Raw genomic sequence first — 24,190 nt, forward strand, 5'->3', positions numbered from 1 at the left:
GGCGTTCCACCCCAGACCCTCCTCGGGGTGGGGGGTGAGAGATCAAAGGGTGCTCCCTCAGCGGCTCGCCCCCGCTTGGCGCTGATCTCAAGCCTCGGTCGACCCAGCTGGGGACGCTGCCACACACTCCCCCAGGGGCCATTTCCTTCAAACGCAGGGCCAGCTGGTGTAGCGGCTTGTCCTGAGCCCCGCGGCCAAACCCTGTCTGTGGCCGGCAGCCCGCCCTGGTCTGCAGACGCTCCTGTACCTCTCTCATCCCAGGCTGTCATGGACCCAGTGACCTGTGGGGACAGGTACTTCCTCAGGGGGAGACCCTCCCTGGGTCTCCACTGGCCCTTTTGAGCCAAAGCAGCTTTGGGGGAACCCTGCCGTCTGGATTCTCACCGAATCCTGTCCCAAGTCGAAAGTTCAGTTCTCTGCAGAGGCCCATGCTGATGAAATCTCCTTATTTTTGTTTACGGTACACTTCCCAAATGCGTTTGGCCAAAGAAGCTTTTTTTTTTTGGTCTTAAACTGATTACTGCCCCTCAGGGAGGACGTTGGAAGTGCTGGATGAGTGAGTGAGCGGCCTGAATTGCTCGGAGGAGGAAAGTGGTGGTTTTTTTTTTCCTTTTCTCCGCCTGCATTTGGTGGAGTGCAGAAAAATGCGTCTCGAGTCCCCCGTGAGGGGATGGGCCCCAGGACCGAACCCGCCCGGTGGGGCTGGACAGCCGTCCAACTTTCCACTCGAGCTGGTGAGGAGTGGAGAGGGGCTTCGGGACGGGGCCGAATGTCCCCCCAAACAGCCGTTTCTCCTTACAGTTGCTTGGGGTGTCTCCTCTGGGGCTCAGGCTTATTCCCACCTGGCGGGGGGCAGAGCGCCTCCGAAGTGGAGGTGACCTAGGGAAGGGCACAGTGGGCCCGCGAACCCGATTGGGGAATTGCTGAGATCTGCTAACATGGCCGGAATGATCCTGTTCCTATTAAAAAGCACTTTGCTTCACACCACCGCCACTGCCAGGAAGCATCCCCTCCCAGCCCAGTCCTCTGGACTCTGGCGCCCGGTCCTGGCCCCGCGCCCCTCCCGGCCCTAACGCTAACCATATGGCATCATGATGGTCCTCCCCCCACCAGCCGGGAGCTCCTGCCAGGAGGAGTGAGTCCCTGACCCGGAGCGGACAGCCAGGCGCTGAGTAGAGGCTCAGGAACCATCACACAGGGCTGATCTCGTGGCTGAAGTCTGAGCTGGCGTTTGGACCCATGGGTGTCAGAGCTGAAGAGAGCGCTGAGCGCGGTCGTGGGCCGGCCCCTCCTCCTTGCAGAAGGCAGCCTGAAGCCCCCCAGGGCACCGCTGACAGGGGTCACCTGCCGCTGACCCCTGCATGTCCCCCTGCCCTCGGCCGCGCTGCCTGAGCCCCACGCTCCTGCCCATGCTGGAGGTTCAGTTGACACTGTCCCCGGTCCGGCAGCCCTGTGGAGTGGGGACTGTGGCTCTCCCCGCGGCCCCGCCCATAGCCTTTCTCCCTCACGCCCCCCAGAGCTCACGGAGGCCAAAGGCTTTGCGGTCCATCGACTGCAGAGTCAGGTGCCCCGGGTCAGGGTTCCTCTGGTCTTTCCAGAGCCGAAGCCTTTCCCCCTCGTCCCACCACTCTGTCCCCTCGGACGTGTCTTCTCTGGGTGTTGCTTCCGGAAACAGTGACATTTCCCTGTACGCTGTCCTTCCTGCAGCCAGACAAACCCGGTCACCACTGTGTCAAACGTACAGAACGCGGTGCCTTCCTGCGTCAGAGGTGACCCGCCGCGCCCCGCCCCAGTGCTCAGGAAACTCGCTCCCTCTCTGCTCTGTGCGGCAAGGCCGCAGGCAGCTCTCTGGGCTTCCCTGTCCCGGCCAGGGTGCCGGCGGCACACAGGCTGCAGCGCTCTGCCGCGCAGGGGCAGGGCATTATTTTTTCTTCTGTGGACACACTCCCTCTTTGTGTCCTGCGCCCCTTCCTCCCCAGATGGCTGCCCGCCAGGCAGAGCCCACTAGGGTCTCTGGTGGATGCCAGACACAGCCCTGCTTTCTGGATGCCCCTCTGCACAGAGCGGGATTCAGCTGCCAGAAGCCGGCAACCCGGGGGGAGGCCAGCCAGTGGAGCATGCTGTTGTCATTGTACCTCTGAACTTGTCACTGCAAGCGGCACACAGCAGTGCAGTGTCATCCCACAGCTGAGGCGCGGGGCGCACCGGAGGGTCGGCGCTCAGTGGTTTCCTCGGACGACCGCCCTTGGCTTTCCGAGGAGACACCCGTCGCATCAGGGACGGGCACCGGGACTCAGGGCAGCGGCCCCCTCCTCGGTCCCCGGGGGCGGGATGAGGCCTGGAGGGGGGGTTGTCCTGTCCCTCACTCCTCCCTGGTGTTGGCTGCCCCCCTCCAGGCAGCTTTTCCGTTATAGTGCCCCCTCCCCTCCCCGCCGGCTCTGTTCAAAGCTGATGATTTACGGGCCACAAAGCTCCATCTTCCAAGTCCAAGTTGATAAAGCAGGTGCTCACGGACGACCTCAGGCTGGAGAAGACACCTGTGAATTTTCACAATTTTGCGGCCATTTGTTTGGAAAGACAGGTTGCACCTCTGTCCAAGGTTTTCGATTCAACGTCCCCGCCACCGGGTGCATTTTCTCTCCATTTGGGGCGGTTGTGCGGAGTTCCGGTGGCTGACTTGGTGGAGGGGGGGCAGCCGGGGGGCATTCCCAGGCGTGGGAAGGAGCCCACCTTTTGTAAGTGATGAAGCGTCCTGTGCCACCCTTCTAAAAATTATCTTTATTATTATTATTATTACTACTACTACTACTACTACTACGCAGTCCATCTTCATTAAAGAGATCTAGCAAAGCTATACAACCTTGAAAAACAAAGTAAAATTAACCCACTCATTGTTTTTTAATGTTATGAACTAAAAAGCATCCTTGCGAACCCACGTCCTCCCCCCAAGAACCGGCCGGTAACGGCGCCGCGGTTCTCACGGCCCCTGTTGGATCCTGGGTCAGCAGGTGGGGGAAACGACTCCACGGCCCGAAATGCCCACCCGCCGTTCTCGCCGACGTTCCTTTCCTGAGGCATCGTCTTGGCCACAGTTGGCCCAGGCGTGGACGTCATCTTCCTTAAATGTCTCTGCGTCACCCGCGAGTGCGGATGGCGACGTTCCACGGAATCGTCCGCGGGCGTCGGGCAGAGGGAGCAGTGCTGGGGGCAGGCTCCTCGGGCCCGAGAGGTGCATCCGTATTTCCGACCCCCCCACAGAGTCCCGGCCACCGCCCATCCCGTGTGGGCACACGGCGCGTGACACAGGCCTCTCTTGTTGCAGGCATGACCATACCCGAGGAGGACGCCGACGTGGGGCAAGGCAGCAAATACTGCCTCGTGGCAATCGGGAGGCTGCAGGTGAGAAGCCACACACAGCCTTTTAGTCTGGACCAGGGCTGGGTGTGGGTTCTGGTCTCCCGGGGCCAGAACTGGGAGCCCAGGCAGCTGAGAGCCCCGAGCGACAGCGTTCTCGCCTCCCCGAGGGCCTGGGTCAGTCCGCCCCACGCTTGCACATGCCTGCCGGTCACTGTGGAGTCGGGGTCTGCTCACGTCACACCTGCCTGGTCGCCTTGGCCGCTCCCTTGTGGTCTGCGGGGCAGAGCCCCCGTCCGGCCCTGTTCCAGGCGACCCCTCTGCCTGCTCAGTCGAAATTCACATTCCCTCCCCCAAGCTCCTGGCACAGGGTTCCCTGTCCACGGTCTGTTTTCCTGCAGTCGGCTGAGGGCCTGCCCCTCCCCCCAGCTCAAGGGTGGGGACGCGTCTTCTCAGCCTCGAGGGAACACTAAACTTGCTGAATAACACGGCTGAAGCACGCGGGCTCCGTGCCCGGCACGCACACTCGCGGGCCAGTCTGCCGGGTTCTTTGCTATCCCTGTGCCCCCCCCCTTACAGGTGAGGGCGCCGTAGAGACACGGGGCACAGGGCCCTGGCCATTCATGTCCCCGGTTTCCCGGGTCTCGTGGTTTTCAGACAGATGAATAAGCAGCTTCGATCACGTATGATAACCACTGGTTATTGCTCGCAGACGGGTGAGGAAGGACTCCCCGGGCAACTTCAGTCCACACGTGTCATTTTTCTAACTATCTCGCCCAGTTCCTTGGGCTCCTTTGCCTCTCCTGGTGGAGTGAAGGGGGAGGGGAAGGGTGTGGACATCTCTCAGCACCGACCTCGTGCCGGCGATGGACGGGCAGTCTCTCTGCAGCCTCACCGCCCGCCTGTGAGACTACAGGCTGGGTTACCCGCCTGGTCAGGAAGCTGAGCAGAGGTGGGGGAAGTGGCCCCCGTCACTGTTTCCCTGAGGCGCGGTCCGGGCTATTGGAACATCGGAGGATCAGCGAACCTCAGTCCGCCTGGGCTGTGCCCCCTCTGTCTCGGTCAAACCTCCTCCCCGTGGGCTTCCCACCGCAGGTGACCAGCTCTCCGGTGTGCATGGACATGAGCGGGGTGTCGGCGCCCACGGAGTTCCTGTCCCGGCACAGCTCCGATGGGACCATCACGTTCGTGGACCCGAGGTGCATCAGCGTGATCGGCTACCAGCCCCAGGTAGGCCGTCCTGAGCTCGTGGCCGTTTACGACAGGTGCGCTCATCGCCTCGTCGGAGACGCAGCACCCTCACTCACAGCGCGGACGCCCCCCGCACAGCCCACGCCCCCACCGGGACGCAGCGTCGTCTGTGCAAAGCCTGAACTTCCCCTGGAAGTTCACCCTTAACTCCCCGCCCGGCCCCTTGTCTTCCTGACTTTTCACAAACTAGAGCGAAGGCGCCCTGTGTGGGAGGGTCCCCTGAGATGAGCACCAGGTTGGACGTCTCCTTCCTGGACCCCTGCAAAGCACATGAATGTGGAAAAACTCTGAAGCCTCCCGAAGTCCACACAGTCGTGCCTAAGCCTGTGTCTCACGCACACGTGGAGTCCACTTTCACACGGGGCACAATCTCAGGTCCTTGTTCCACACCTTCCAAAAAACAAAACAAAACAAAAAACAAACTCGGTGTCACGAGAAACACGAAAAGGCAGGAGAGGTGATTCCAGATGAAGAGAAAGCGAGGTGGTGCAGTAACAACACGCAGGATGAGAGCCCTCGCCCAGAGACGCAGCTGTGCCAGGGGCGGCCAGGGGTGCTTTTCACCCGTCATTTTCCCCCTCGGGGTGGGGGGAGCTGCAGAGGGGGTGGGGGGAATGAACGCCGTGTGGGTGTGTAAACTGTGAAAACGGGGTTGGGGTCACCAACGCCTCTCTCTGCGCAGGACCTGCTGGGAAAGGACATCCTGGAGTTCTGCCACTCAGAGGATCAGAGCCACCTGCGTGAGAGCTTTCAGCAGGTACCTGAAAAGCTCTCGTCAGCGACGGTGACGTTACGAGACGAGGGGCCGGCGAACTGGACTTTAAGAGGGAATGATAGCTTGTCCTTCACCTGAGAGAGCAGGTCCTTCACACCCGGCTTTACACGTGCGTTACGCGGACCCTCTGATGGCCCGGCTCTCCTGCTGGGGGCCTGGCTGCGCCCGCGTGGGTGCCCCTCAGCCTCCGGCCGCCCTCTCCTGCCCCTGCACACCCGCTCCCCTCCCCTCGACCACCGAGGGTGGAGTTGCCCGTGGGTCAGTGGTGCTTGGCAAGGTGTCTCGTGGATAGGAACCCGTGGTGGCAGACCTCCACATTAGGAGGATGTGAAATCCGGAAGGTTCGGCATTGCAAGAGTATGTCTCTTACGCCCTGTCTCTGCCGAATGTGCTCATGTAAACGCTGCACCCTCAGGCGTCGCCTTGTCTGGGTCAGGTGACTTTGCTTTTCTGTGTGCGTGGACCTGGAACGCTCATAGCGGTGCCCCCTTCACTGTTAGTAACTACGCAGTTCTCGACCCCGCAGCCCCAGTGCATTCAGTCCCTGCTTTTTCCCAGTGGACCCCAGGACTCAGAGAGGTTCGGCCGCCTGCCCCGAGTCACACAGCAAGGCGGTAACAGAGCGAGGGCTGGAGCTCGCCTCCTTCCACAGCACCCGTTCCCTTGGCCACACTCCACACAGGCCTCTCGTCTGACAGACAGGTGGCGCGGTCAGAACCTGGTTTTGAGATAAACAGAAGGAATCGAACATTTGATCCCGCGCCGCATCCAGCCTCAGTAACTCTCGCTCTGTGAGCTGCCCCCACCTACTCCTCCAGTGGGAGAGGAAGGCCGAGGAGAGGTTCCCTGGAGCCACGGCCCGGCCGGTCACGGGGTTGGCGGGAAGTGGCTGAGCAGCCACGGGACGTCCTGGGGTGCGCCTGTGTTCCCTGGACTGCAGCCTCCGGCAGCCGGGTGGGCGACGAATGTTGACGAAGGGAAGTGGCTTATTTTTGCAAACGCGCGGAGGGAGCTGTCTCGGCCCTTGAACCCTGGACTTAAACAAAAACACTGAGCGGCCCAGACCGAGTGTGTGAGGAATCTGAGTTCGGTGGTTAACGGCGTGCCCGCCCAGGGCCCGGAAACCGGAGTCCACTCCCGAGTTCCCTCTCTGGGTCACGGTTTACCTGGCGGTCAGACGGAAGAGTGGGGCCCCGAGGGACTTCCAGCGGGCTCCCTCCCATCCCTCCCTCTGTGCTCGAGTGCCTCCTGTCACCGCAGTGAGGAAGGCCAAGCTGTCTTCCCGCCCCTGAACCAAGCACCAGCCTGGTGTCGAGGCCTGGACTGCGACACCTGGCCCCCAGCCCACATCAGGCTTCCCTGCCTCTGAACATCGGCTCCGGCTGCGCCTCCCCCGCCACCACTGGGAGGGCCCTTCCTGTACAGCTTCACGCGGCAACATCTTACCCCTGCTCCATGTTCGTCCAGACCCCATCTTCCCCCAGGAGCTGTTCTGGATCCCACGGAGAGGCTGTGTCCAGCCTTAGGGTTTCCCCGACCTGCTCTGTAGAAGCTGAGAAGGCCCAGATGCAAAACAGGCACTGACCCGTTTCTCACGCAGCGGCGGCAGAAGGACCCGCCGGCCGCGCTGTGTGTCAGCGGGCAGGCTGACGGCGGGGGGGCTCCCCGGCGCTCCCCGCCCCTCACGGCCCGGTCCCGCGATGCCCGGTCCCGCTGACGGCCGTCTCCTGGTGTTTCCGCAGGTGGTCAAGCTGAAGGGCCAGGTGCTGTCGGTCATGTACCGGTTCCGCACCAAGAACCGCGAGTGGCTGCTGATCCGCACCAGCAGCTTCACCTTCCAGAACCCGTACTCGGACGAGATTGAGTACGTCATCTGCACCAACACCAATGTCAAGTACGTGTCTTCCTCCCCGCAGCCAGCCCCGCCTGAGTGCCAGGCTGGGGTTCTTGGTCCCACTGAGCCGAGGCGCAGGAGTGAGCGGCTCTCGGGCCTGGGGGTGGGCACCCTGGGGGGACAGGTGGTCTCTCTGCTGCCCAGGTGTTGATGGGTGCTGCTTCCCACCCTTTGGGTGCCGGCACTGGGGCTCAGCTCCCGCTCCCTGGCTGTGGGGTGGGGTGAGGCCTCCTTTGCGGGGCCACTGGGAAGATGAAATGAGGCCCAGCTCCTGGCTAGGGGCAGGTCACGCCTGCTGCCTGCTTTTATTCTTGAGGAAGGAGAGGCCCAAGAAGCAGCACAAACAAAGTCAAAACGATGCCCAAGTGCTCGGGGCACCAGGACCTATGCCCATGGTGCTGACGGCTGCAGGGGCCTTCGGACTGGTCTGTCCCCCGTACCGGTTGCTGGCACCGCCGCTGCCCCCTATTCAACACCGAGACTGGTCTCTTCCCACCCACCCTCCAGCCCCTCTTCGTCTGCTGGTGGTGTCCCTGTGACGGCAGCCTGCAGGTGGTCTCCCTGCTTCCTGGCTGCCGTACCCCAACCCCAGGGTGGCAGTGCTCGCCTTGGGCCCCTCGGTCTTGGTCCTGGCCACAGAGCACAGCCTGGACAGACGGGTCCACGTGAGGTCCCTCCGAGGGCAGGTGACCAGGGTTTGGGTCCCGGGTCCCTGCTGGACAAGCCCCCTCCCCTTTCTCGGCCCCAAGGCATCGCCTGGCACCCGGGGGAACAGAGCCCTCATATCCTTCCTGCAGGCGGATGGCAGCAGGAAGCCACCTTGCCACGGGCCCCGGCTGCTGGGCAGTGTCTCAGTTGTGCCTTATAGGAGGCCCCAGGTCTCTTTCGGCCTCCAGAGTGCACTTCCCTGCTCCCTCCTGACTCTGGGCAGGCCCTATGGTCTCTCTGATGAGCTGAGAGGCTGTCCAGGCGTGGGCCTCCTCCTGTCCTTGAGAGTGTCCGTCTGAGTCCCCTCCTCTCCTCCTTCGCTGTGGCCCCTTGCAGGGCAAGGCGGTTCCCTCCAGGGCCTCGGGTGCGCACTTACCCGTGGAGCCAGGCCTGGTGCGGGGCCCGGGGACTGGGCTGCAGTGGGCAGAGGAAGCGCCTGTTCAGCCCGAGGCGTTTCCCCAGACGTGGCCCTCCTGTCACCGCCCCGTCACCGGTCACTGCAGCCGCCCGTGCTGGAGCCATGGAAATGGACAAGCCCGTCGCTATGTGTTCAGAGCCACGGACACTGTTGTAGAAATGTCCCCGTTTGATGCCGGCGCTTTGACTGGCTCTGAGTGAGAGCCGCCTGCTTTTGCGACCCTGTCCCTTCCCTGCCGTTCACCCACTGCCTCACTTCCTCCCACATCCGTGCCTCCCCAGTCATGTCGGTGCCTGGCGGGACGGCCGGCAGGCACCCTGCTCTCAGACCGCTCTGCCCTGCGAGATGGGAGTTGTTTTCGTGTGGCCAGCAGAGGGCAGCGACAGCCGCGGAGGCGACCCACCCGGCCCTTTCCACGGTTCTCGCTGACCTTCGCCAGCAGCAGGCAGCCCTGCTGTGGACCGTCTGGGGGCGGGGAGTCACACCCGGCTGCATTCGGTTGTGGGTCATCTGGANTTGTAGAAATGTCCCCGTTTGATGCCGGCGCTTTGACTGGCTCTGAGTGAGAGCCGCCTGCTTTTGCGACCCTGTCCCTTCCCTGCCGTTCACCCACTGCCTCACTTCCTCCCACATCCGTGCCTCCCCAGTCATGTCGGTGCCTGGCGGGACGGCCGGCAGGCACCCTGCTCTCAGACCGCTCTGCCCTGCGAGATGGGAGTTGTTTTCGTGTGGCCAGCAGAGGGCAGCGACGGCCGCGGAGGCGACCCACCCGGCCCTTTCCAGGGTTCTCGCTGACCTTTGCCAGCAGCAGGCAGCCCTGCTGTGGACCGTCTGGGGGCGGGGAGTCACACCCGGCTGCATTCGGTTGTGGGTCATCGGGAAGAAGCCCCTGAGAAGTCCTGCGTGCGACGGCAGGGGTTTGTGGGAAGCCGCCGAGAGAAGGCCTCTTCGTCACCGGGTGACCTCAGAGCAGGGAAGCCAGGCGAAGCCAGAAAGCAGCACGGACTCCCACGTCCCACACTGGACGTGCGGCTGTGAAGTGTGCCCGTGTCCTGGTGTTCAGGGGTCGGTTCCGGACGGGGACGAGTGCTGGGCTGTTCCTGGCAGGAGGCGGGCGTCTCAGCATTTTTCCGTCGGCCCCACTGAGGGCAGTGCGGTCCGCATGGGCAGCGTCTCTGTGGAGACTGACCTGAGGTTGTCCCTCAGCTCCCGCTTGGCTGAGCCCTCTCTGCGGGGCCTGCACTGCCCTCAGCCTCGGGGGTCGCCCTGGCCAAGGCTGCCTATGGTGCCTGCAGCCCCGCTGGGAGCCCGCCCGCCGTCCTCAGCGACTGCCCAGCCCGCCCAGTCGGTAGCTGGCAGGATGCCCAGGGAAGGGGGGGCGGTACACGAGAAGTGGAAGGGTGGGTCATCCCCGGTCTCTGCAGAGCTTGGAGCCCAAGCTCCTGGTCACCAAGCTCCAACCTGGGATGTGTCCCGGTCCCACCCTCTCACCCACCTGCAACAGATCACCTGGCAGGAACCAGCCCCCCATGCTCTGTCTGGGGTTCCCTCTGGCCCCTCTGCCCTCCTCTGCCTCTCCTCAGTGCCCGGGTTGACGTCTTGGTGTCTCTCGGGCACTGGGGCAGCACTTGGTCAGGTGGGGTCACCAGCCTCACTCCCCGAGCTGAGCTGGCTGAGCCCCAGATGCCTCCAGGCCGGCCCTGCGTTCCCCCAGGGGTGCGACTGTGCGTTCCCCCAGGGGTGCGACCGTGCGGTCTCTGCTGGCCCATCCCACAGCTGCGCGCTCCTTCAGGCCGGGCAACAACCTCCGAGCCTCAGCCCAGCGTGGTGACCTCCCCGGTGCGCGGAGGCCGCCCGGACAGGAAGCCAGGTGGTCAGCACTCACCCTCAGCTTGTGGGGGGCTGCACTTGGCTGCGGTGGGGACTGGCGCCCCCCAGGTGCTGTCGGTCAGCTTTCTCCCGAGCAGCGCGTTTCTCCCCCTGCGGAATTTGCAGACGCACCAAAGTTTATATTCACACCGTCGCCGTGAGGTGTCGGAGAAACCTACTCAGGCCTCTCCCCAGGCCTGGGCGGCCGCGGGAGCTGAAGGCTGTGGGACAGAGATGTAGGTACCCGGACACGGGGTTTGCAGCCTCCCGCCCTGAGGGCTGCGGCCCATGCCGCCCTGCCCGCCCCACCCTGCCCTGCTTGGTGATCATCTGAGTGAGGGTGGCCTCCGTGGGGTGCCGTGTGGGCACAGGTGAGCTCCTGAAAACACGTTTATGGCTAAATGTCCCCTCAGTGTTAAACCCAACAGCTTTTCATACACAGGAACAGAAAAAATACAATTAAAAATTTGTTTAAAAAAACCAATCATCTTTCTGAATTTTGCCTGAACGTTTTTTTTTTCTTTTTTAGAAGTATCTTTCTACCCTGCCTAAAGTGAAGTCATAAATCAAAGTTTATTTCTTAGGTATCAGCAGCTTACACTTACAATTCAGGACTGGCTATCTTTATTTGGAGCATTTTAACGAAGAAGAAATAAATAAGCAGACAGTGGAGACAGCCTAGAGAGCCGCGGGGTGCCCCCCCCCTCCAGGTGCCTGGGGGCGGGGCGGGTTCTGGGTCGGCCGCCCCGGTGACCGACCGTTGCCTCTCGCTCCCCAGGCAGCTCCAGCAGCAGCAGGCGGAGCTGGAGGTGCATCAGAGGGACGGGCTGTCGTCCTACGACCTGGCCCAGGTGAGCCTCTGCGGCAGTCTGCCCCCGGGGGCCTGGGGGCCGGCTCCAGCCCCCCCCCACGGGTCGGGGCCCCTGGTCGGGGCCTCTCACGTGGGGTGCTGTTGTGTCTCCCTGTGCACACAGGTCCCTGTCCCCAGCCTGCCAGCCGGTGTGCACGAGGCCGGGAAGCCCGTGGAGAAGGCAGATGCGATCTTCTCTCAGGAGAGGGACCCCCGCTTTGCTGAGATGTTCGCAGGGATCGGAGCGTGTAAGTGGCCGGACGGTGCCGGGGCTGTGCGTGTGGGTTTCCAGCTGCTGTGCGGCCCGAGAGAGAGAGAGACAGCCACCGGGGGGGACATGGCCACGGGTGGGAGGGCAGCCTTCGGGCGAGTCCTGTCCACCTCTGGCCCCGCCGCTTCCTTGCCCATCCCCTGGGGCCTCTGGCACCCCATCTTCAAAATTGGAAACTTGGGAAGGAACGAGCACGGTTGATCCTTGGGGCACTTCAGTTTTTGTGACTGAAAGGCACGTCCTCTGAAGAAACAAACAACCCTCCCCCCCAACAACTCAATCCATGACATAAAGAAGACCCCGTTTTAAAATAAAATTATGCATTAAAAGGCAAAAAGAAAAATGATCCGTCATCCCACCACCTGGATATGATCATTTTTAAAAGTACGTCCTTTTGATCTTTTTCACGCACGTGAGTGCCTTTTACGTACAAAATTGAGCTCACACCATTTGGCCGCCTGCTTTTTTCACGTGACGGTTTATTTTGAGCTTATGTCCAGATCATTCAACGATCTAAATCATGTTTCTTGCTTGCGTCGACTCCCACCGCTCGCTCTGGACACTTGGGGGTCACCAGGCTGTCTCCCCACGTGGCGCCGCTGCAGACCGAGGCCCAGTTCTCAACGAGGGTGCCCCGTGGAACCCTCCTGTGTGGCCCCCGCCCCCACTCCGATTACCACTGGGAGTGGCAGCCTATGAAACCTGGAAGTGTCCTCATCGGTTCCGAAACTCAGAAGGAAGAGCCCCCGTTCACGTGGTCGAGGCATTTCTGGCAGACACCGTGTCGCCAGGGTCAGTGGAAGCTGGAGAGAGCCACTGACTCCCCCCCAGGGAAGCGCTGCAGTTGGAAGGGAGCCCCCGTCAGGTCTTGTGCTGGGGACAGTGTGGGCCCAGGGGGGCCGAGGGGCCCCAGCAGCGGGAAGAGAGCAGGTCTCAGTCCCCATGCCGGTGTGCGCCGTGGACGGCGGCAGGGTTAGGACTGCATGGCTGGAGACATTGAGGAAGGCGCCGGGCTGCAGCCCACGGAAGGGCGGGGGTGCCAGCGCCGCACGTGGTCCGGCAGCCACCAGGATGGGGAGGCTGTTGCCGCTGGTTCCCCTGACCGTCCAGACGTGCTCTCCGCCCGCAGCAGTGCGCCCTCGACTTGCCGAGACAAAGGTGGCTTAGCCTGGCAAGAGGGGAGGCGGGAGTTTCTGAGGCACTCACGGCGTCTCTGGGAAATCCGTCCGTACTGGTGTAGAGGAACGCACTGGTGTACGGGTGTAGGGGCCGCCCCATGAAGGTGACAGAATAGGGGGTAAGCAACAGATAGAAAAAGAAAGGGGGAGGACTTCCGCCAAGATGGAGGCATAGGTGGAAACACTGTGCCTTCTCCCACAACCAAGTTTGAATACAACAAAAGCTTTGGAGAACTAGGACACACCCAAAGACCAGAAAACGGAATTATACGGAAGTCCGACAGCTACGAACCATTCAACGGGGACGGTAAGAGAGGCGGAGCCAGCAGCAGAGCTGGGTCGGGCAGGACAGAGCCCCCGACCTAGGCGCGCAGGCAGCCTGGACGGAACCAGTCGGGGTGCGGGGCAGACTGACCAAGGTCGCACATTCGCGTGCAGTGAGACGGACCACGCAGGCCCCAGGGGGTGAACCCAGTGGTGGAGGGCTGACGGCAGTGGCACACTCGCGTGCAGTGGAACGAAAGGCGTGGGCCTGGTGACGGTGGTGGCTGCGGTGCCGGTGGGGGTCTCTGCAGCAGGCGACAGAGGGAAGCCATTGTCCCTCTTTGACCCCGCCCCCACATACAACGTCACAACCCAGCGACTGAGTTGCCCTGCTCTGGTGAAAACCTAGGCTCCGATCCTGCTACTTAACAGGCACGAACAGCCCAAAAGATGGCGCAAGAAGAACTCAAAGTCCCAGAGCCAATAACTCTAAGTGACCAACAGATTGCCAGCCTCTCAAAAGCCCAATTTAAGACACTATTTATCAGGATGCTCACAGAATTGGTAGATTACAGTCACAAATTGGAGGAACATATGAAGGCTAAACTAATTGAAATGAAGGGAGATGTCCGGGAAACCAATAGCGATGGAAAGGAAACTGGGACTCAAATCAATGGAGTGGACCAGAAGAAAGAAAACATCCAACCAGAAAGGAATGAAGAAATGAGAATTCAAACAAATGAGGAGAGGCTTAGGAACCTCCAGGACATCTTTAAACGTTCCAACATCCGGATTATAGGGGTACCAGAAGGGGGAAAGAAACAGCCACGAGTGGAAAACGTATTTGAACAAATAATAAAGGAGAACTTCCCCAGTCTGGCAAAGAAAATAGACTTCCAGGAAATCCAGGAAGCTCAGAGAGTGCCAAAGAAGTTGGACCCAAGAAGGAACACACCAAGGCACATCATAATTACATTAGCCAAGACCAAAATGAAGGAGAGAATCCTAGAAGCATCAAGGGATAAGGGGACAGTCACCTACAAAGGAGTACCCATCAGACTGTCAGCGGATTTCTCAAAAGAGACCTTACAGGCAAGAAGGGGCTGGAAAGAAGTATTCCAAGTCATGAAATCCAAAGACCTACAGCCAAGATTGCTTTATCCAGCAAAACTTTCATTTAGAATGGAAGGACAGATAAAGTGCTTCTCAGATAAGGTCAAGTTCAAGGAGTTCATCATCACCAAGCCCTTATTATATGAAATGCTAAAGGGACTTATATAAGAAAGAGATGATGAAAAATATCAACAGTGAAAGGACAGCAAACACACAGTTATTAACAACCACACCTAAAACAAAAGCAAACCAAGAGGACAGCTAGATCAGGAGTGGAACCATAGAAATGAAGAACACATGGAGGGTTAGAAACAGGGGGGTGGGAGGAGGAGAAGGGGGGAGAAGGCACAGAAAATAGCATAGATGGTAGGTAGAAAATAGATAGGGGGGAGGGCAAGAATAGTGGGGGAAATATAGAATCTAAAGAAATTAAGACATGTGGTTATAAACTAAGGGGGGGAGAATAGTGGGGGAGGGAGTGTGTGGGTGGAGGGGAATGAAGGGGGGAAATAGAACAACTGTAATGGTATAATCAATAAAATATATTTTAAAAAATAAAAGTAAAAAAAAAAAAAGAAAGGGGACGAAAATGTGTCGTCCAGACATCTCCCAGCAACCAGGCTGCCTTCTTCCTTGGGCACCACAGAAAGACATCCCCAGGCACCGCCCCCCCCCGCCCCCCCCNCCCCGCCGGCTATGGGCACTGAGGTGAAACGGGACTCGAGTTGGGGGACCCCCAGGGTGTCAGCTGCGGCGCCCAAGAGCAGAGCCGGTAGGCTGGAGAAGCCGTAGGGATAACAAAGGAAGCCGCACACACCTGGAATTCATGGAAAACCCGTCAGGAGGCAAAAATGACAATCAGAATTGAATCAGTTCAGAAACACCCGGGCCTGGTTTGGACTCGGGATATTAAACCGACATTTTTTGTAGGGAAATATTGCTTCCGGTGTGTTTAAACATAACCGTTAATGGGGAAAAAAGGAAAGAAGGAAGGAACAGAGTCTCACTTCCAAGAAAAGGCAAGGAAATTGCCGGCCAATTGCAAGGCACTCGGAAGGAAACGTGAGATACCAGGAAACGAGGGCCCCCGCGAGGGAGGAGATGAGGTGATGACGTTCAAGGGCTCCGGGTTGATGACTCCTGAACCATAACCTGCTGAAACATGGGGAAGCCGAGCAGAGAGAGCGGAATCCGAACGACCGCGACGTGGAAGAGGGCTTGCGTGCATCCTCGGCGTACCCCTGGGGAGTGGGACTCCAGCCCGGGACCGAGTGCCCGCGCGTGCGCTGTCCCGGTCGAGGCGCCCGGCCTCCTGCACACGGAAGCTCCCTTTCCTCGGGGGTGGGAGGATCCGGTGAAATAGTGTCCGAGGAAGATCTTCCTTGGTTCTTCCCAACCCGGAGGGGCCCTCCTCCCGGGGGCGTGAGTCCTGGCCCCGGTGCAGAGAAGGAAGGCCCCCAGGGGAGCCGCCCGTGGTCTGTGGGGCAGGGGACCCTGGCAGAATGTGACCCTCGCTCTGCTCTCCCCAGCGGAGAAGAAGATGATGAGCTCAGCCTCGGCCGCGGGAACCCAGCAGATCTACTCCCAGGGAAGCCCGTTCCCCGCTGGACACTCGGGCAAGGCCTTCAGGTACGTGCTGGGGCTTGGAGCAGTGGGCAGAGGGGCCGCCCTGGTCCCCGCTGGGCTCTGTGTGTGTGTGTGGTTGCTGCCTGCAGGCCCCGCCATCCTGGCTGAGGGCGCTGGTGGCTTGGGGTCTGCCCGGGAGAAGGGACTGAGCTGGCCTCCAGTCTGGACCTGGGTGGGGAAGAGCTGCTGACACCTGACAAGGGGGCCAGGCGTGCCCTGTCCCCTGGTTCCCAGAGGCCACAGCCGCGTCCAAGGAGGAGAGGACAACACGGCCCACCATGCCTGGAGTCTCAGTCCAGAGGGACGCTCGGGCGCAGGCAGCATGGTGGCCTTCCCCAACCTGGTTCTTGGCCTCTCCGGCCTCTGTGGGCCCCTGAGGAAGCCCCGGCGCACCGCTGGAGGCAGAGAGATGGTCGGCGGAGAGAAGGGGGAGAGGCGGGGCCAGGACGGAGGTGGCCCGGCAGGCGTGTGCTGGGCGGGGCGTCTCCGGACTGCTGCCTGCTCCTTCCCTCCAGCTCTTCCGTGGTGCACGTGCCTGGCGTGAACGACATCCAGTCGTCCTCCTCGGCGGGCCAGAACCTGCCCCAGATCTCCCGGCAGCTGAACCAGAGCCAGGTGGCGTGGACCGGCAGTCGGCCCCCCTTCCCCGGGCAGGTACGGGCCTCCCCGAGGGCACGGCCCTGGGCACGCCCTGTGCTCAGTCCCTGCCCCGACCTGGGACTGGGTGCGCAGGAGCTCGAGCCAAGGGAGTTCTTCGCATTCGCGGTGCTGAGGCCCCATAACAGGAAGCGGGGGACCCAGGTCACTGTGGCGGGGGGTGGGGGTGGGCGACCTGCCCCAAAGGTCCAGGCCCACGTGCTGCAATTCTGGGGCCCGTACCTGTGGGTCAGATCCCAGGCCTTGTGCCCAGCTGGCCAGGAGGGGCCAGAGCAGGTGTTCCCGCTGCTCCCCGACCTGCGGGAGGCCGGGACCCGTGGGTACACGGGGTGCATTCCATCTGCTCACTTGGTCCTGATTGTAGCAAATGCCCTCTCAGTCCAGCAAGACGCAGTCCTCCCCGTTTGGGATTGGAACGAGCCACAGCTACCCGGCCGACCCCGCCTCCTACAGCCCGCTGTCCAGCCCCGCGACCTCCTCGCCCAGCGGGAACGCCTACTCCAGTCTGGCCAGCAGGACTCCGGGGTTCGGTAGGTGGGGCTGGGGTCCCCCGGGAGAGCCCGCAGAAATGCTCTCTGAAGGCCCCAGGCTCCCAGGGGGCACCAGGAGACCTCTGCGAGTGGGGGCGGGGGCACTTCCGGGGGAGTGGGGACCAGCAGCAGAGCTCCCCTGTCAGCTGCCCCTCGGGACAGAGTCCCAGCTCCTGAGAGGGGCTGATTGCCAGCCGCCTCCCCCCAGGCTGAGTCCCGCCCCCTCGGCCCCAGGCCCTGGCGCGCAGCATTTCCGGACCCCGTCTGTCCCGAGTAGTACTCCGCCGTCCCCCTGCGTCATCAATCCTGCCGACTCGTAGCGGGTCCTCGTGTGCACTGTTTGGGTGTCCTCGCCGAGTCACTCCGTCGAGCCGCCCTAGAAGCTCAGAGCGGGGCCCGTGCGCACGTCCTTCCGCGGCCACTCCCTAGCACGTGCTGGGACCCGCCGCCGGGCTGCTCAGCCTCGGCTCTGTCCGCCCTTTGGTGGAGATACTTCTTTGTTGTGGGGCCCCGCTGGGTCTGTGCTGGGCTGAGCAGCGCCCCTCTGCACGTCGCCAGCATCCCCCCCGGGGTTGAGACCCACTGAGCTAAGCCCGACCCGCACAACGTCCCAAGCACATGAACCTCCCGTGGAAACGTGGTCACGGGCAAGGGTGCGATCCCCAGGTCTGGCAGGCGTCCCGGGTACGTGGAGGCCGCAGCCCGGCTCACGGTTCGCAGCCGGTGTTTGGGGGAAGGAGGCAGCACGGGAATGTGGGTGGCCACGGGAGCTTTTCTCAGGGAGATGCCTGTGGGTGCACCACGCAGGAGGGGCCCGGGGTTGGGTGCAGGTCCGTCAGGGCGAGGTTCGGGCCGAGGTCCCGGAACGCGCTGTCCGCAGGGACACTCTGTGGTGGTGATTACTCGTCCCTCCGTCAGCCGGGTCGCCCGTGCCGGTCATGACGACAGAGCTCAGAGTCAGGGGCGCCGGGCGCGTCCTGCGGGAACGCAGCGTCACAGACCAGAGCACATGGCCTCCGTGCCGGGGCTCCCCAGCCCCGGCTGCGGCCCTGGCGCCCAACGGCCTGGGTGGGGTTTCCCTCGGGGGCCGCGTTAGCGGGGGAGAAGGGACACGGAGCCCTGCACGTGTGTGGCTGTCAGCGGCACGGAGGCCTTTGTTCCTCCCTGGGCTGGTGGGGGCCATCTCTAAAGCCACCGGTCCGTGGGTGTTTTTCTTTTGCATGCGTGTAAGATGAGTGTTTTCCTTCCCAGGAGTTTAAGGGTTTTTATTCTACAATCTCGTATCTGTAATCAATACTCTCAAGGGACCCCCCCAGAGAGGGGGCTAACCTCCTTCTGGCCTTCACCCCCTCCCCCGCCCCGCCCCGTCCCTGCTCTCACTGAGGAAGGCGGATGGAGGGTGAAGCCGTCTTGTTACTAGTCGGCCGCACCCGCGTGGGCTGGGGGCAGACCACAGCTTGGCACCTGTCTGCCCCCATCTCGTCCCTGAGAAGAGGCGGGGCCTGACTTCCGTGTTCAGCGTGCACGAAGGTGGAGGGACACACGTCAGAACCAGGGGGCACCCGAGGAGGGCTGCAGGAGGCGGTGGGACCCCAGTCAGTCCCCTGTCCCAGGAGCCAGCTGAGCGGTGGCGGAGAGAGGGCAGTCGAGAGTGCCGACACCCGGGAGAGACTGGGACCACAGCTCTGGGTGCCTGTGGGGCCGGGCTGGGCCACGCCGGCTGGGCCAGGGCACGGTGGCAGTGGCTGGCTGGGCGGCCATAACGGAGACGCACAGACAGGGTGACAAGGGAACAGCCAGCAGAAGGCTTCCCTGCAGGCCAGAGGTCGGAGGCCAGGGTGTCGGCAGGGTGGGCTTCTCTCCCTGGTAGGGAGACGGTGGTCCTCTCCTGTGTTCTCACGTGTTCATCCCTGTGTGTGTGTGTGTGTGTCTGTGTGTCTGTGTCCTGAGGCCCCCCTCTTCCTTTTCTTAGTCCTCACCTGCCAGTATGTTTGTTGGTTGGGAGGGAGAGGAAGGCAGGGAGGGAGGGGGACAGAGGGAAACGTCACCAGTCGCCTCCCATACGCACCCTGACCAGGGATCAAACTCCTAGCTTCCATGGGTGCCCTGACTGGAAATCGAACCCGCCTCCTTGTGGTGTGCGAGGGGACGCTGCAACCAACAGAGCCACTGGCCAGGGCTGGTCTTCTGTCCAGGACGCCAGCCGTCTTGACCTAGAGCCCGCCCCAGTCACCCCATTTTCCCTCAATGACCTTTCTTTGGAGTTGGCTCCAAACAGAGTGGTGTTCTGAGGTCCTGGGGGTTGCGGCCTCACGTGTGATTCGGGGGGCTTGGCCAGGGCCCCAGAGCGGGAAGGAGGGCCAGGGAGCCCCTCCGCCCATGCCGGTGTCCCGCCCCTGGGTCTTTCAGCTGAGAGCGGGCAGAGCGGCGGGCAGTTCCCCGGGCGGCCCTCGGAGGTCTGGTCGCAGTGGCAGAGCCAGCACCACGGGCAGCAGAGCGGCGAGCAGCACGCCCACCAGCAGCCCGGGCAGAGCGAAGTGTTCCAGGTAAATGCAGCGGCTGCCGCCTTCTCGAAGGTACCCGAGCCTTCTCTCCGCTTCCTTTCCCCTGGGGCCCTTGCCGCGGCGGTGACTAGGTTCTGGCCGGAGGCGTGGCCCCGATGAGAAGGTCCAAGGGTAGACCGCTCGGGCCTTCCTTCTGGAGGGCGCCCCAGGGTCAGGCGGGCCTGGCCCACCTGCGCACCCGCCCTGGGCATGGCCGGCAGCTGCAGCGCAGGACTGAGCCCCTGTGGGGTTTTCTTGGCTCCGTGTTCAGCCAGGGAAGTTCCCACTGGGACCAGGCTCCAGATGGGGGCCTGAGCCCCCTGTCGGCCCCTAGCCAAGCGCTCAGTCCTTCCCACCCAGTCTCACAAGAGCCCGGCTGCCCCAGGCCTGCCCTGCAACCCAGCGGTGGGGCAGGTGTCACAGGGTGGGCGGGTTTGCGACATCCAAGACAGTAATCCCCAAGGGCCAGCTGTCCAAGAGCCCGCCCTCATCCCGAACCCTTTCCCATCAGGCCAAGCAGCATCTTCACAGGCAAAGGTCTGGAGCCCAAATGTCGTGATGGGTCCCCAAAGGGCACAGTCCTCGTAAACAGGCAAAGGGACGCCATGCCCCAGCCCGAGCCTGCTCCCCCCTGACCTGCAGCGCTCGCCCCGTTCCTCCCTCTGTGATGGCCTGGCCCGTCCCCACCCCTCCCCTGGCTTGTCACGGCCACGAGGCCAGACAGAACTCTTGGTCCCATGAGGGTGTGAGACGCTGGTTGAGCAGCGTCTGGTGCGGACTGAGGGTGTCAGCAGGGAGGTGCAGTGATCCTCAGCTCCCAGACTTTCCTGGCCGTAGAGTCCTCTTTTCCCAGCGTATCTCATGGACGGAGAAGTCAACAGAATGCGCTTCAGGGAAGTGGCCATGAGGAATGGAAGAGTAGCCACTCCCGTGTTCTGGGTGGGTGGTTTCAGGCCCAGGGAGCTGGGGGACTTGTCGAAAGGGAAGTCTAGGGGTGTTGGGCTTTGGCAGCGCCCCCGAGCATGCAGAATGCTACAAAGGTCCCCTGCGCCCCTCGTGCTCTGTGTTCCCCCGCATTTCCACGGCTGACTGGGTGTGCTGTCTCGCAGCTGGCCCGGCTCTCCCTGCCACCGCGGGGCCCTCATGCGCCCTGCGCCCTGGCTTGGCCTTGCGCAAGTGCGGTTGTGTCCTGCGTGCGGCTGTGCTTCCCTGTGGGAGTGGAGCCCCCGGGAAGGAGCTGCTCCCCAGGTCTCAGGCATTGCAGGGCCCCTGCAGAGCATCCCTGAGGGGCTGGGGCTGCTCCCGGGTGGCCCCCTGACTAGACACGCTGCCATGAGGCCCAGTGGGACGTGCAGGTGCCCGACTGCCCTGCGGCTCCCTTGTCCCCCCCACCCCCCCCTGCAGGACATGCTGCCCTTGCCCGGAGACCCGACCCAGGGGACAGGCAACTACAACATCGAGGACTTCGCCGACCTGGGCATGTTCCCACCGTTTTCGGAGTAGCCATGGACAGGGCGAGGTCTCCGCCGCACAGTGCCACCCAGGCTGTGACGGGGACGCCCACGTGAGTGGGCCCACCCCTCTCTGTGCTTGCTCTGCCACGAAGCCCCCCAACAGAGGACACCCTCCCCCCAGAGTGCCCCCCCCCGAGCACCCTCAGGCGCAGCATCGCCCGGCTCTAACCTGCTCGGCCGCCGGCCGGATCTCTGCTGGACACGGGGGGTCAGTTGTATTTATTGCGTTGAATCTGTGTGTCTTCGGGAGGTACGGCCACTGGGCCCTTCGGACCCAGTTGTGTGTAATCTCGTCACAGACGAGTGTCACCCATAGAGAGTTTGGTTACACCCCAGAGTCCCCAAGCTCCCTCAGCCCCGGACCCGCCCGGCAAGCCGGGCCCTCGTTTCTTCTTGCCTCCGTCTTCTGTGGGTGGGTGGGCCTTGGGTGCCCGCAGCGGAGGCGATCCAGAGGCACAGCCTGTGTCCTGTGAGCGGGACAAGGAGCCCAGCTGGGGGACGCAGGCGGACGCGGCTCCTCCACCCCCAGCTCACCAAGCCTGTGTGTCTCTCGTGCTGTGGACGTGTACCCTGTGCAGTGTGACGTGAGTCCCCGTCCCCGTCCCCGTCCCCGTGGCTGTGCTGTGCCCGCGTCTGCTGTGTGGGGCAGAGCAAGTGTCTTGAGTGAGTGCTGATATGCAGCGCCTCCTCGTGCGTGGCCCACGGGCCGGGTGCCGGCCTGCAGGGGCCGGGGGTTCTGCTCTGTGTTCCCTTGGTGAGGGTCGGCCTTGTGCAGCCCTGTGAACGGGAGGGGGGCGCCCCGGCTGCCGGTCCTGTGCCACCAGGTGGCTTCCCAGGACCAGCCTCGAGATGGCACGTTCTGCTCAGTGACGGTGGAGACACTTTAGGGGTGAGCCCCGCGCCAGCCCGGTCGGCAGCCCCCGGGAGCGCAGCTCACCTGGGGAGCCCCGTCTGCTGGGTCCAGCACTGCCAGGCGGGGCACCCGCTGTCGGCGGCTGCTTCCTGCACCCCGGTCCCCAGACTCCAGACTCCCTCCGACTTCAGTCTCCACAGTGGCTGTGGCCCTCTGTGAACGGGCTCAGGGGCCTTGGCTTCGGGGAGGCGCTGGGAGGCGGGACTCTGCTCCCCTCAACGTGCCAAACCCGAGGGGCTTCCCTGGGGGCCCAGCTGGGCAACCCCCGCCTCGTGGCCCGCCACCAGCCCAGGCCATAGGCATGATTATTTCCCAAAAAAGGCACAAAAGCAGCTTTTGGATCAGAGAGTGATTTCTCGGTGAAACGAAAACAGACTGTGGCCTTTAGCCTGTGAGTTGGGAAGTGTGAGGAGTTTTGTGTGTGTTTGTCTTTCCATTTTTTGGAGGGAACTTTAGGGAGTTTCTGAGGTGACGTGTGAGGTTGACCCACTGGCCTTCCCCGTGTCTGCTGGGCAGTGAGGGGCTGGGGGGGTGGACACGGACAAGGTCTCGCTCCCTGGGACCTCGCGTACCCTCCTCTCGCTTCAACTCGACCCGGCGGGGTGCAAACCAACCCGGTTCTCGGTCCCGGGAGGCGAGGATTGGTGGGTCACGGAGAGTCCGGTCCGGTGCCTTTATTGGTGCCTACAGAGAGGCCGTGCATTCCCTGGGTCAGCACCCGGGGGTGCTTCTGGGGCTCCCGCCCGATGCCCTGGAGAACGCGTGATGGGCTCCTGTGTGTTGGCGCTGGAGCCGGGACGTAGCCGTGGGCTCTCACCGGCCAGCCTGCTCACCGAGAGGGCCCGCCCACCAGCGAGGCCAGGCCAGGGCCCTCACAGCACTAGGCAGCCACATGCTACTATAGAAATGACCTTCGCTGGACCAGCAAACATGGGTTTGCTCATTAGGGCGCTGGGCCTGCTCCCCTCACCAAACCCTGTCTCCTGTCCAAAGGGGCCACCTGCTGTCCCCACTTCCCCCGGGGCCTGAGGCGGCAAGAAGAGGCCCCGCCACGGCGCAGGACCCTTTCCTGTGGGCCGGGGCTGGCGGCCAGAGCTGGTTTTGTGGCCGAGCCCCCGGCCCGGGCTCCTGGGGCGCCCGCCGACCGTGCAGGCGGCCGGAGCGGGACAAGCCTCCCTTCCCGTTGGAGGTGAGGATGCCCGGGACAAGCTCCCATGGGCGGTGCAAGCGCCTGATCCTCGCTGTGCTCGCCTTTCTCCTGGATGTGAACTGTGCCGTGGACCAACCCTGGTCTGTACCCCTTGAGTGTTCTCGATGACTAACTGTTATCGCGTCGGTCGTGTGTCTGTGGAACTCATGTAACGGCCTTTTAACAATTTCGTCGCAGTAAAAACAACTTTGCTCTGAACAGTACCCAGCCCCGGTCCACTTTGTCCCCGGGCGGTCTGTGGGCCCCACCCTCGGGGTTTGGGGTGGATCTTGGAGAAGAGGAGAACAGGGTTCGGGCAAGCAGGCAGTGGGGAGCCTTGTGGGAGCTCAGTGCCCAACCTCGTGGTGCAAAGGCGAAGAGCTAGACCTGGGGCGGCAGAGACCCCAGACAGGCACGCACACTCGAGAAGGGGGTTGTGGCTGGGGCGGGGCGGGGGGGGGGCAGGGCACAGAGGGAAAGAAGCAGCCAGGGGCTGACATTATATGAACACAGTATAAAAACACTTCCCTGCAATGGAAACCGTGGCCTGTCCATAAAAACACATTCGGGGGAAAAAAAAACCTAGGAAAACAGACTCCTGACATCAAGTCAGGGAAGGATTTCTCAAACGAGACTCTTTAAAGAGCACGGATTGTGAAATAAAGTCCTGGTGTGCTCGACTCACGAGAAAACCATCCGGCTTAAAGATGAAGCAGAACAGACGACCAGTAAAGGGGAAGGAAATACTTGCGAGTTAGACCCCCCAACAAGGCGGTGCTCAGAGTGTGTGGAACAGCCGTGAAACTGAGTAGAAGTGTGGCTCCTTGGGGAAATGACCGAGGGGCTGGGCAGTGGACTCCTGGGGACGCAGGTGGCACGGGCTGTGTCAGAAGAAGCCGACCTCTCTGGTGACGAAACAGGATATGACTGGGTCACTCGGATGTACTAGATCCGGTGACGCAGCTGTGATGGGGGGTGTGGGGCAGTGGGGGCTTCCTTTCCCGGCGGACCCTGGCCAGCTGCTCTGGAGAGGGTTGGGCGACACCCCAGAATGGCGAAGGTGGACAAGCCCCGGAGTCGGTGGTCCCCAGCTCCGAAGTCCGAGAGAGCCGCCTGCGCGAGCACGAGGAGACAGGTAAAAGGGGGTGCGTGTGCCGTGTGCAAGGCCGTCACCTGCCCTCATCCACAGGGGGGTGCGTCCCGAGGGCCCCAGCAGATGGGGACAGCATGGAGCCCTGCGGTGGCCTGTCTCTCCCTGCACAGGGTACGTGTG

At 62.4% G+C, this 24,190-nt stretch overlaps 1 protein-coding gene across 3 annotated transcripts in view; it reads left to right on the forward strand.

Annotated features, from left to right (window-relative positions):
* The window catches only part of LOC118991887 (fumarylacetoacetase), a 111,740-nt gene extending 88,604 nt beyond the window's left edge, over window positions 1-23,136 (forward strand). For 2 of the 3 annotated variants that reach the window (XM_037053476.1, XM_037053477.1), the window contains exons 21-31: window positions 3,323-3,399; window positions 4,450-4,584; window positions 5,288-5,362; window positions 7,123-7,274; window positions 11,048-11,120; window positions 11,244-11,367; window positions 15,475-15,574; window positions 16,087-16,225; window positions 16,608-16,758; window positions 19,168-19,334; window positions 20,706-23,136. In XM_037053476.1, coding sequence (XP_036909371.1) covers window positions 3,323-3,399; window positions 4,450-4,584; window positions 5,288-5,362; window positions 7,123-7,274; window positions 11,048-11,120; window positions 11,244-11,367; window positions 15,475-15,574; window positions 16,087-16,225; window positions 16,608-16,758; window positions 19,168-19,334; window positions 20,706-20,804 — 1,292 coding nt within the window. In that variant the 3' untranslated portion in view covers window positions 20,805-23,136. The remainder of the gene's footprint in view (window positions 1-3,322; window positions 3,400-4,449; window positions 4,585-5,287; window positions 5,363-7,122; window positions 7,275-11,047; window positions 11,121-11,243; window positions 11,368-15,474; window positions 15,575-16,086; window positions 16,226-16,607; window positions 16,759-19,167; window positions 19,335-20,705) is intronic. The other variant, XM_037053478.1, reaches the window with a different exon arrangement.
* Window positions 23,137-24,190: the final 1,054 nt, after the last annotated feature.

The sequence above is a fragment of the Sturnira hondurensis genome, unplaced genomic scaffold (genome assembly GCF_014824575.4).
Source record: "Sturnira hondurensis isolate 20B ecotype Veracruz unplaced genomic scaffold, ASM1482457v3 Scaffold0007865, whole genome shotgun sequence".
Taxonomy (NCBI): domain Eukaryota; kingdom Metazoa; phylum Chordata; class Mammalia; order Chiroptera; family Phyllostomidae; genus Sturnira; species Sturnira hondurensis.